This window comes from Salarias fasciatus, chromosome 8, assembly GCF_902148845.1.
Source record: "Salarias fasciatus chromosome 8, fSalaFa1.1, whole genome shotgun sequence".
In the NCBI taxonomy this organism is placed as follows: domain Eukaryota; kingdom Metazoa; phylum Chordata; class Actinopteri; order Blenniiformes; family Blenniidae; genus Salarias; species Salarias fasciatus.
In genome coordinates this window covers 10,797,282-10,809,959 of record NC_043752.1, presented here as the reverse complement: position 1 = coordinate 10,809,959, position 12,678 = coordinate 10,797,282, and the positions used below count along the sequence as shown (strand labels likewise).

Below are 12,678 nucleotides of genomic sequence, written 5' to 3'. Positions count from 1 at the left end.
CAAAAAGCGCACACAGTCCGTTTTCAAAACAGAGCACACACACATATTTGTAAACCGTGGAGTGTGGCTGGGACGTCTGGGAGTCTGGACTCGGGAGTGAGTTTGTGATTTGTGTTTAAACGGGAATCACCGAGAAAACAGTTCTCTCCTCTCCGCTGGTCAGTGAACGTCCCGCAGGAGCTCCTGTGTAAGTAAAGCCTGTTCTGACGGGGATTTGTTCTCTATTCTGTTCACCTACACTGAACACAGCTGGGAGGTTTACACACACACGCGCGCTCACGCACACACACTGTTACTCTGGCAGAAAACGTGCTAAATTAATCGAGAAATTTAAAAAAAAAAAAAAAAAAAAAACCAACGGAGAGAAACAGATGGAGAGACGGACCGACAGATGGGAAGGAGGACAAAGACGAGGGCAGACGGACGTACGAGTCGCTGTGACTGTTCGACTGGGCAACAGGTGAGAAAGTGACCTTAAAGCTGCACATTCAGGCAGGAAATGAACTCGTCATCAGTCTGCAGCACAAAGTTCTGCAACTTTAGGGCACTGTGTGAAAATGAAAGCTGCAAAACAGGCTCTAAGTGTGTGAAATATCTTCATTATCTGGATTTCTCTGTACAGACTCAGTGCAGGTTTCAATGCCTTCAGATCAAGGGTGTCAAACCTGAGGCCCGTGGGCCAAAAGCACCCAGTGTCAGGCAACATATTTAATGAAAATTAGACAAAACACAACACTGAAACCTGGAATTGAACTGTGAATGTCAGTATTGTGATTAAAGATCCTAAATGACCTTGCTTCTATCAGTGATGCTGTCAATATGAACTTTTCACCAAAGACCATCTGAAGATCTGGATCTTTAGTAAAATCCACTATAAAGATGAAATCTACACCCGAGACATATTTTCTCAGAAATCTCTGAGACACAGTTAAGTGAGAGAATATGCTCAGTGAGTTTTATCTCTTGAGTGCACGGCTCTTTCTCCACCATCTTCTCGCCCTTGCTACGTTTCCCGTTTCGTGCGTACCCTGGTGTTGGAGCTGGTCCAGGTCCATGAATTTGCTGGGTTTGGGGTTGAATCCCATGGCCGCCTCCCGCTCCGCCTCTCTCCGCTTCTGCTGCTCCTGCTGGCGGGCTCTCCTCGCCACCTCCTCCTGCAGCTCGTCCAGCTCGCTGCGACCTGAGCCTGGAAACGGACGGGATGGGAAATAAACCGACGGCACTGTCGATGAAGTGAAACGCATTTCGTTAGGGTTACCACTGCCATGCATACCTGTGTTGGTGCCGCCGCCGCCGCCGCCGCCCCAGCTGGGTGAGGGCAGCTCCTGCAGGATGGCACTGCTGCTCTTTGACTTGGGCACCGAGCGCCACGAAGGACCCGACATGAGCGCTCGCTTCTGTTGCCCCACCTCTCTGTGGAAAACAGATGAGGAGAGGCGAGCGCCAGAAGTGTTGACAATGCAGACTGAACAAAGAGACAGATGTGTTCATTGACTGATTCATCGCCGTGAACTCGCACTTTTGGAGCCGTTTGTTCTCGTTAACGTCACATTTGTATTTCATGCTGATGGAGCGAGAGCGGGAAGGACGAGAGACGGGGGGGGGGGGGGCGTGACGGAGTGCGGGCGGCAGTAATGGTTATTTGTGCGTTCCTCACCTGTCGGGGCTGCTGCTGTTCCTCTCGCTGCTCTCGTAGCCGCTCTCCATCCTCTGGATGAGGCGCGGCTGGTGCTCCACCCCTCTCAGAGGTGGAGGGGCGGGGGGACCCATGGTCCGGCCACCGCCCACAGACCGGGGCTGCCCGACCAGCCCGAACCCCGACTCCGAATCCCCCACCTCCCGCCCGTCCGCCTCCGGAGGCCCTGGCTGCGGGGCCGGTCCGGCCGCCGGGGGGAAGTCCTGGAGCTCCGGGGGGAGGGGGGGGGCCGGGAAGGGTGCTGTAGCCCAAAGAGGAGCCTCTCTGTCGGGTGAAGATGCTGTCGATGTTCAGGGCCTCTCTCCTGGGCCTCCAGGTGGGCCGATAACGGCCTCCTGAAGAACTGCAGAGCGAAGCGGGCCGTTAGAATCACACACCCGAGAATGAAGGAAGAACTCATTTCAGATAAAAGATATGTTCAATATAGATGATGGGAAGGTAGTTTAACCATTTCATGCAGCAAAAATTGAACATTTCTGTCTGTCTGTGCAGCTTTAACCTCTTGAGGCTAATATGACATTACATGGACTAGGAAAGACGTGCTATTGAGGGGAAAAAAAAAACAAAATTCACATCTAAATGCTAATGCAGCGGCACTGTCTCACAGGGAGAAAGTTCAACTCTGCTGAAAGCCGTTCTGGTTCAAGGTTCAAGGTGAACTTTAATGTCCAGGAATGGAAATGTGCTGTACAACCAGAAGTAAAACATATATAAAAGAAAAGAAAACACCATCATACTACACACATTATTATTAACAGTAACTAGAGGTAGTAAGACGTATGAAAAATTTAAAAGTATAGATCAGAAACAGTTGTTTACAGCTTGTGGAACTGTTTGGCTCCTGGACATGTTTCGTCCCGCCAGAGACGCGTTTCGTCCTTTACTGCTCGGAGAAGTTTTCACACTCAGGGTAACAGGATGTTCAGTAAAAAATATTATAGTGTGTTCTTGTTTTGTTCTTCGGTCGGCCCCATTAATCATCGCACAGTGCTCTCCGGCCATCCTGCACGGTAAACCCAAACAAGTTCATAACCGCTGTGAGTATAAGATCACTGTGTGTACAATCAAGTTCTGCTTGTGTGTAAAAGAGGAGCTGTGGGGGGGGTTGTTTAACTGCAGAATGCGTGCTTTTTATTCAAGGCGCTGAATAATTGATGGAAGTTGTTTACAGCGCTTAACTGCGAGTACAGAGGCAGAATGTTTGTGTGTATCCGTGGCGCAGTACCTGGACTTGCTCTCGCTGCTGGTGCTCTCATCCTCCCAGTGGGGGCCTCCGACCCCGCCCTCGCAGCCCCCGACTCCCGACGAGGAGGAGGACGAGAGGGGACGAGAGGAAGAGGACGAGGAGGTGAGAGGCCGGCGGGAGGAGAGGAGGAAGACGGCCGTCTCCTTGTACTCCTGCAGGGGAGGAGAGGGAGGGCGAGGAGGACCCTCCACTGCTGACTCTGAGCGTGGGAAAAAGACAAAAAAGCAGAGAGAGAAGGTAAACCCCAATTACTTTTTATATTTTCCCTACAGGGGGCAATTACGTAGGCAGCGGAGCAAATGGATGTGGAGATAACGACTGAAGAGGTGTGCAACCTGATGAGTCAACAGCGGTGAAAGAGTTTCCTTCTTTTCAACTCAAACTGAAAAACCAACCTCTGTTTGCACAGCTCAGCTCAGAAGCAGCGGTCCAGGCCGCGAGAGTCTGAATCATTGCTTTACCTCCAGCGTCGGCACCGAGTGGCGGCGTGCCGATGTCGTAGTTGCAGACCACCGTGGTCTGGGACTCGCTGGAGAGGTGGCTGCCGGTGGACTGGTGGAGGGGCCGGCTGCGGGAGGCGCGGTGGCTGGAGCTGTCCGTGGACGAGTCGGTGCGGGTGTCGCTGGATATGGACGGCTCGCGGCCTGAGCCGGAACAATGGAGAGAGAGAGAGAGAGAGAGAGAAAGATGATGACCTTTTGGGGTAATCCCGCTTCTGCGTATGTTTGCTGTGAAAAAAAGATGGCAAGTAAGTCGAGTCTCTGCAGCAAACATAGGCAGAAGGTGGATTACAGGGTTGAAGGTCAGAGCTTTACAGCCGTAACCTCGCTTGCCGCCACATGATGAAGACAGAGTAATCTGATGTGATCTGCGGCGGAGTGTGTCATCTTGGCCGTACCAGAGTCTTCGCTGTCGTAGCCGGCCTTGCTGCTGCAGTGCTGGAGCTCCAGCTGCGGGTTGGAGCTGGAACAGGGGTTGGGGCTCTCCTGCAGTATCACCGGCGTCCCACGGGGGTCAGCGTAGAGCAGCAGCAGGGGCTGATAGTGGCCTTTGATACAGCGAGACACTACGTCCTTCCACTTAGGGCCGATCTGGGGGGGTTGCAGGGGAGGGGGGGCACACACACATAAAGGCACGCATTAACACACATATGAACGCGCACACACATAAAGAGATCTAATTTATCTCTTTCAGGATATAACATTACGCATATTCTACCAAAAGCAGAAGGTCAAGTACATTTTGTGCAGCTGTGTGCCCTCATTCATATCATATTATCACACTGCCACGAGCTCAATGATATAATATGACTCACTCTGTGAACTGTGACTGATGGAAGCGCCAAGGACATGTAGAATCACTTCACAACACACACACACACACACACACACACACACACACACAAACGACCTGTCCCTGTCCGTAAAACCCAGCTCTCCGAAATGCTCACTTATAAAAACCTGAGACCGGTCTTCACGTCGAGGAAATCGAGAGTGAGAAAGTCCCAAACACGCCGTCAATCACGAGGCACGGCGGCCGCAGGAGACGGGACGGCGCAGCACTCGGAGTCACACACAGCCCAGCTGGTGTCGTTCCACTGCTCTCGCAGGCACGAGAGTGAGGATGCAGCAGATGCTGCGCCGCGCATCCCTCCTCGTGCTGCGGCGCGCGGACGCCGGATCGCCGGGTCTCACCTCTTTGACGTGGGCGTCGTCGAAGTACATCCACTTGCGTATCTTGGTCTGGAAGAAGAAGGTGGAGTAGTGCTTGCCGTAGTAGCACACCATGCCCACCAAGTAGAGCTCCGCCTGGCGAGCCCTCTCCTCTGTCACACGGTAGAACAACTACAGTGTGATAGAGAGAGAGAGAGAGAGAGAGAGGGAGGGAGGGAGAGAGAGAGGGAGGGGGAGGAGACAGGAAGGGAGGAGGGGGGGTCCATGCAGGAGAGAGGTGTGCAGCAAGGGGGAAGGTAGAAACACAAGAGTTAAATGTGAATACAAGCACATTTCTGCTCACCTAGTATAGATGCCGTATGCAGTAATCCCTCACTTTCCTCCACTCGTAAACTACACACACACACACACACACACACACACACACACACACACACACACACACCACAAAGTGCTGCATACACACTGCAGCTCTTTCATGCAGAAACTGCGCCGGTCCTCTGTAAGGTCACCCGCCGCCACACGCCTGGTTTTTACACACACCGACCAGCGTGACGCAGGTACTGAAGTTATCGGTTAGGGAATATTAGAGTAACCTTCAATATAATCCTGACTCACTGTGCAGCATCTTTACCTGCAGCAACATAAAAAAAAAAAAAAAAAAAAACCCACATGGCTCGGTGCAGCATCGCCAACATCTGCTCTCCACATCGATCGAGTTATTCATTAGGCAACAGGTTTTTGCACTAAAGATATATCAAAAGTCCAAATCTATTCGAACTGAAAGGTTTCATTACAGGAAACCATAAAAAAAGAGAAAGCAGGGAATTAACAGTACAGGAGAAGCAATACAGGCAGCTGAGGAGGACACAATCTAATCGATGATACCTCAGATTGGTATCTAACTGCGAGTTTCATCCCACAACAGCAGGACGAAAGAAAGAAAAAACAAAAACAAAAAACAAGTCGCAGCAGCAGGATAGAGGGTAAAACTTGACTCACTGTAACACATATTCATATTCACCAATCCATTATTCATAGGTATCACTTCAGAATGCGGCTGCAGATGATACAGTGGCATTAAAATGCGCCGGCATTACTCAGTCATGACACGGAGTAGCAGGGGTCGGACGCCGATCGCGTTGCCCGTGCTGTAATTTGCTGTTTTTCTCGACTAAGCATGCACATATTTGAATTCTATATTGTGTGCTTAGGCGATCAAACACACACTGCGGGTGCGTGCATTAACTTTCACATGGATATCAGTACAGTACGGTGTGAACTCAATGGACTTGGCGCACGATTTAACTAAGGGGATCAAACAGGCGTTTTTTTGGATTTTCTTCACAGATCGCCCCCTTGTGTGTGACAGAGTGACAAGTAACGAATGCACTTAGTTCACAAAGTATCTTAACACCGCACTCACGAAATACGGAAAGTGTGTGAGAGGTGAGAACCACCGAGGAGGAGAGCGAGGGTTCATTTCCCTGCAGTCGATGATGTACTGCAGCTTTAACTGTGTGCTCTCTTATTTGGGAATACTTTATTGCTGCCATAATCTTTCAGGTAGGGGTTTTCATTGCACCGGTCATTCTGGTTGAAATATGTGTTCTTCTGAATAAAATACACCCCTGGTGTTGCTTGGTATTGTAGCCATAGTGTATATGACACATTATTAAGGATCGGCAAGCCTCATCTCTGAGTATTTAAACTGAGAATTACATTAATTATATCAATCACTTTATTTTATCGCACTGAAAATGTGCAAAAGTACAAACCCGATAATTCAACTGAATTCTGCTCATTAAATCTGAATTGTGCTCATGTTTGTGGCTGTAATGATGTTTAGTTGGCTGAATTGCTCGTTGACCTTTTCGTGAAATGTTGAGAGATCCTTTAACCCAGTGCAAAGAGTGCCTTTGCGTTTCAGTCCAGTGCTTAGTGCTTAGCTTCGGGGTGCTATTTGTTAACGTAATGGGGGGGAATTTCCCTCATTTTAGTCTGTGTTTTTCCCCCCTCTGCTAAATTGTGTTTACTCTCGGTGGAGACAGAATCTATTCCTCTCTCTAATGTGCAGATGCAGTTTCCTTTAAACCTGCGTGGAGTGTGTCCGCTTCAGCCAGGATCATAAGTCGTCCTGGATGCGCGATGACTTCAACTCCACAAGATGATTTATTTGTAATCTGATTGTGGAAACCATCCCCCAGACTGTGGGGATATTCTCCTTCTCTCTGACTACGCTGTTCTCTCTTGATCTTCTTTTATCTTCCTTCAAGTTTCGCTGCAGCAGATCATCCATATCCATCTCCTCCCGTCCTCTCCCTCCACTCCTGTTTCACCAACCGTCTTCATCTCTCCCCTCCTTTTTTTCTTTTTTAGTTTCAACCCGCTTGTACGAGTTTGTACACAGTAAATCTAACATGTTGCAACTATAAACACAGTTTTGTTTACTCTAAATACTTAAAGGTGCAAGGTTGAAGACCGGTTTGGAGCTTGTTCCACCCATTCATGCAAGAGTTTTCTCCCACAGTCCAAAAGCATGTGACTCAGATCAACTGTGATTGATTACAAATTGTGTGTAGGCTTGAATGTGAATGTGTGAGTCTTGCTTTGTGTTTGCCTTGTGATGAATTATACACTCCAGCATCCTGAAACCCTGAACTGGATGAAGCTGCATCAAAGAAAAATGGATAGAATATGTTCTAAACACTACAAGCGAGTTTTTTATTTCTACATATTTATCGTTCCTACATTGTTTTTATATTCTTGGAGCTGCTCTGCAAACTCTTTTTCTCTTTTCTTTAAATAAAGGGAATTTTACTGTATTTTTATGTGTGATTTGCTGCTACTGGTATGAACTACCGATACTCTCCTCTCATGACAACCGTGATATCGGCATGAGCACGTGATCAGCACGTAAAAGGCATGCGATAAGTGATTCTCTCACATCTCCCAGGCGCAGGCAGGTTCCCAGGCTGTGTATGACGTCCTCCGCGAGGTCAGAGTGGTCCGAATCCCACACCAGCCCGATGGACACGATCTCCGGTGAGTTCATGAGCACCCGGCGGATACGCAGCACCTCCCCGCAGTTACTCTGCCGGGAGACGAGGACAGAGGCCGACAGTTTAGCTCTATTTATTGTGTGTCGTGGGGCAGCGAGTGTGCACGTCTCGAAAACCGTCCCTTTGTCTGGCGGCAGTGGGCAGAAGCATGCATGCCGATCCGCCGAGCGGTTGGCGAACGAGAGGCGGAGATAAAAGGAAGCGAAAAAAGAGATGATGAAAGGATTGTAAGAGAGAGCGACAGAGGAAGAAGTGCTGTGCTGAGTTGTATTTGTCCCTTGGGCCTTCTGTTGAGTTCAGAACCGCGTGTTCTGAATCCTTCCTTTGAGTCATGACCCACCGCAGAGCCGGTACACACACACACACACACACACACACACACACACACATACACATACGCGCACGGCGCGCGAGCATGCACACAGCGCTGGCAAGGCAGGCTCGGAAACAGCCTGAGAACACCCTGGCAACCAGACACTTTGCCAAACACAAAACACACACACACCACACACACACACACACACACATATGCACAATCGCAGAGAGAGCTCTCCCTTTGTGGGCGGCGGGCCGTCTTGCACTGGCACCAGAGATGGCAGGAAGGTATTTTGCCAGGGTCTGCTTCTCAGCTCCTCAGAAAGGGACACGAACTGTTTGAGCTCTCTGTTTGCTCAGGACACACGGGCGGGACGCGCAGCGCCGCCGCTCCACCCAGAACAGCGGCCGATGACGCCATTCATCAAATCATCCCGCAAACAAATCCGCTCGGCTTCATAATACAGCAGTGATCGCTGCAGTCGCATCTCTGAATTTCATATGCAAAGATTTTTTTTCTCTCCTATGTCCTCTGTTTTGTTTTGTTTTTTTTTTTGTTTTTTTCCTTTGCTAGACGGTGAGTTATGTAACGGTCAAATGATACTGAAGGTTTGCCAGAATGCTGGTTGTGATAATGGTGAAACAATTTGATGAAAATGACCGTACCAAGAAGTTAGGAAGCACCGAAGACACTCACTGACACGTGGAGGATGAGAAAAGAAACCTCACAGGAAGGTGGAACTTATTTCAATGTGCTTCTGCTTCTTTCATGAGCTTCGTCATGTCTGATGATGAAGTGATTGGCCTGGAAGAGACCCTGTATCGATAAGTTTACACCTCATCAGCTCTGCGGTCTTCTAATAAAATGATCTCATACATTCAATAACCTGCAGCCTCATTTATCAACCGTTCTTATACTAGTGTCAATATAAGAACAACTCTGACCGTGCTTTATGCACAGAATCCAGCGGCAGAACAGTGAAACCACAAATAGAAACCATTAAGAGTCACAGCAGGTGAGAACGCCACATATGTCCTCTGCCTTAATTGAAAAAGCTCCATTAGTAGTTTCATCTACTGTAGATAGAAACAGATGTTCTGTATGTGGCGTGAAAGTCTCCAAAAGAAGCTGCGGCAGCTGCTTGAAATGAAAGTTCTCACAAAAATCTCACTGAAAAACGTGCTCCGTCGCCCCCGTCACGCAGCTCGACTCCAGCTATGACGAGCTGCTTTTGTTTTAGCAAAACAAATATTAATGGATCTATGTTGTGATTTACGCTCTTGATTGAAGCGAGAGACAAGAAGAAGCGAAGCCGTCCCGGAACACATCCAGCTCCTGTCCGCCCTGGGATTTCTAGCACCGACTTTAACGTCAAACGTTCTCTTCTCCGAGCCATCAGCACTCGCTGCGGCGGTTACCTTATGCCAGGCATGGCTAACTGGGGGCGTTTCTGAAGGCAAATCAACCCAAAAGTGCACAAGCATGATTAAGAAAAAGTGAGATTTATCAGCACTGATGACTTACTGATGCGAGTATGACCCACATACCCATCTTTGATAAATATGGACTTTTTTTTTTTATCATTTACACATTCTACATTTCATTCGTAAGACGGTGTCGTTTTTACACCAATATGAAAGAAAACTGACTGTCCTGAGTTACAGAGACGTGTGCTGTTTAAAGCAGTGATTGAATTCAGCCGTTCATCTGTTGAATTTATGAGTACTTCAAAATAAAAGCGCACCGAATTCGTCGTGACGTGTGACAAAGTGTGTGTTTGCTCTTACAGGACAGTTGCGCAGGTCCCCCATGTTGCTGGCGTTGCGGAGCAGTTCTCCAAACATGTCCGGTGTGGGTTTTTCTCTGCACTCCAGCATCCTCACTGCCTGGTTACTGCAGCACCACACACACACACACACACACACACACACACTGAATGAATACATCCAAAACAATAAGCTTTTGTACGCTGAAGAAAAGCGCATTGTCAGACCCGGATCTGACGGCGTTTGGGTTCTTTACACTCATTAATTCGTTTGTTCGTTGCGCTGCAGATGCCGGTGTTTGCAGTGACCAACAAACTGCAGAATCGATGCGTTTCCAACTAATGTTCAGCAGCGAGAAATACGAAGGGAAATGAAACAATTGTCTGCAAATTAAGTCTAGTCCTGCGCCGCTTACAGACGACCACCGAGTCTGTCCCACGGGCGATCGCTCATCTAAAACAATAAATAAAACAAAGGAACTAGAAAATAAGAGGAAGAGGGAGATTATACGGTAAGAACTTTGAGGAGGTTTGTGAATCCTTGACTGTTTAAGACAGTTTTTCTGAACAAGACCTGACAAAATAGTTCAATGCTGTTCATCCCTTTAAAGAATCATTTCAAGGACAAACTCAAATACACATTATTATTCTCTGTGAATGACAGTCTGGGCCTCAGGTAGAGGGATGATACATGAATGAAGTGCTGTTTCTGTTTTGATTTCCCACACTGGTGACATTCTCCTTTAAGAATTACAATCTTCAAGCAGAACTCTGCGTTCCTCTCCTCTCGTCACCCCGTCCATTAGCCCGGCTTGAACTCAGCCTCTTCGCCGTACTCTCTCACTCCACTTCAGCCCTTTGCTCGCCCTCTCAGCTTCAGACGCCCAGTCAGACTCAAGGCCGGAGCAGCGGCGTACTTATGTCTGGCCGGCGCTCGCACCAGGCTTTCGCTTTGTCTTTTTTTGTCTTTTTTTTTTTTTTTTTTTTTTACTCGCCCTCTGATTATCTCGCTCATGTTGACTTTTGCATATTTGGCTATGCGGGCTGTAAACAGCAGGCCTCAGTCGGGGTAAAAATAGCTTGGCAGTGCTAACAGGCACAAACACAGAGCGATGACACCTCTGTGCCCCGCAACTACCTTCACATCCAGGGTTTATTTGTGCTTTTGACCCCCGGATCCATCCCTCCATTTCCTCTGCTGCCTTTAATTTCCAAAAGGCATACAGAGGGATATATCCTCTTATTTCCTCCTAGTTGGGTCTTTCCGGCCCACTGTTCCACTTATAGATTTATGTCGCCCCCTGGGTCCACTGAATCAAACACCTGATTGATTACTTCCCCCCTGTTCCTTATTTCATTGACTCGAAGCGCGTGCGGATTTTTATGTAACGGCGGTCGGCGGCGCGGGCGCGCGCGTCTGGATTCACCTGCGCACGAACGCCGGCGTCAGCGGGGACATTAATGCCAGAGCTCACCTGCTCCTGCATATGCATGACCGTACACGTGTGTGAGCAATGCGCGCGTGCGCGTGCGTGCGCGTGGCGACTGTGCTCGGCGTTCAGCGGGGACCCGGGCGGCGAAAGCAGAGAACACGCTGTACCTTCCTTTACTGCCACCCTGCCACAGCTCGCTGCCAGATTTACTGCAGTGTGTGTGCATGTGTGTGTGTGTGTGTGTGTGTGTGTCTGTGTGTTTGCATAGGTGTGTGTCTGGTCTTACCAGAGGGATGTAGTGGAGATGTAATGAACCATCTGAATGAAGGGTAAGGGGTCTGATGTGGCTCCACAGCTGTTACACACACACTAGAAAAAAAGAAAAAAAATTAAAAATAAACCCAGCAGCTCTTCAAAAGGCCAGAGGGAGTAAAAGGAGTAAACAAAAAAAGAAGTCCTACCTGTTCAAACAGAGTCATGGCGAACTTCTGGTGCGGGATGCAGTGTTTGGCCGTGCAGATGTCCTCCCTGCTCTCCGCGCTGATGTGGAAGTGGATCCGCATCAGGAGATTCTCCTGATAAACACACGGGATGTGCTGGGATGTAGTTGTTTATTTTTTTATAAATGCACGGCATGTGCGCGCGCGTGTGTGTGTGTGTGTGTGTGTTCAATGGTTCCTCTCTGTCGGCGCGTCTGTTAATCTGACCGTGGGAGCAGCATCTATATTTCATAAGAAGCGGACGGATTCCCTGACTGAACACATTTACTGCCAATCGATCAGACAGCGCCTCACAGGCGCACATGCAACACACACACACATACACACACACACACATACAAACTGGAGGTCTTTAAAGCCAGAGGAAAGAGGCAAAGTGGTAAAGGAAAAAGCAACAGGACAAAGAGAGGAAAACAATAAGGCATTACAGCAATAAAGCTGCACCTAATAGCAATTTTATCATTTGGAAAATCACGAGCGGAATATATTAGCGTCGCTCTTACCATAAAACTCCAATATTGTAGAAAAAACTCAACCCAGCTAGACGTCTAATTCCTGTTAATGGAGCAGTAAATGTTGGTGATTCTCTCAATGGATCCAACGGCCTTCAAGATTATTTTAACCCATTTAAGAATGATAATCTGATACATAAAGCTCAATTTTCTCTTTTATTGTCTAGATTTGACAGGACAAATAAAGAAAGAACAACTTAGAAGCTCAAGACCTGGAGCATCACATCGCTCCCATTATATTAGACTTTGTGCTTTTTTTTAAATATGTTGTTTATCTTGTAAAAATCCTCACCCTCTCAACTATAATCGAGCAGTTAACTACAGATACTTGGTCTGATTTACTCTGAAAGCAGAAGGAGGAATGTGTTTGATGGATGGACCAATAATGAGGAATACAGGTTAAATATTAACTTCAAATTCTGTAGAAAAAAATGTCATATATGCAATGACACAATGCAGACAGCACAAACTGTAA

At 48.1% G+C, this 12,678-nt stretch overlaps 1 protein-coding gene across 1 annotated transcript in view; it reads right to left on the bottom strand.

The window, feature by feature from the left end:
• Positions 1 to 12,678, bottom strand: part of usp54b (ubiquitin specific peptidase 54b) — a 50,044-nt gene that overhangs the window by 11,731 nt on the left and 25,635 nt on the right. Inside the window, 12 exon segments of the mRNA XM_030097420.1 lie at positions 1,028 to 1,186; positions 1,274 to 1,413; positions 1,658 to 1,834; positions 1,836 to 2,039; positions 2,922 to 3,141; positions 3,404 to 3,586; positions 3,841 to 4,033; positions 4,637 to 4,786; positions 7,563 to 7,709; positions 9,781 to 9,886; positions 11,478 to 11,560; positions 11,653 to 11,766. Coding sequence (XP_029953280.1) covers positions 1,028 to 1,186; positions 1,274 to 1,413; positions 1,658 to 1,834; positions 1,836 to 2,039; positions 2,922 to 3,141; positions 3,404 to 3,586; positions 3,841 to 4,033; positions 4,637 to 4,786; positions 7,563 to 7,709; positions 9,781 to 9,886; positions 11,478 to 11,560; positions 11,653 to 11,766 — 1,876 coding nt within the window.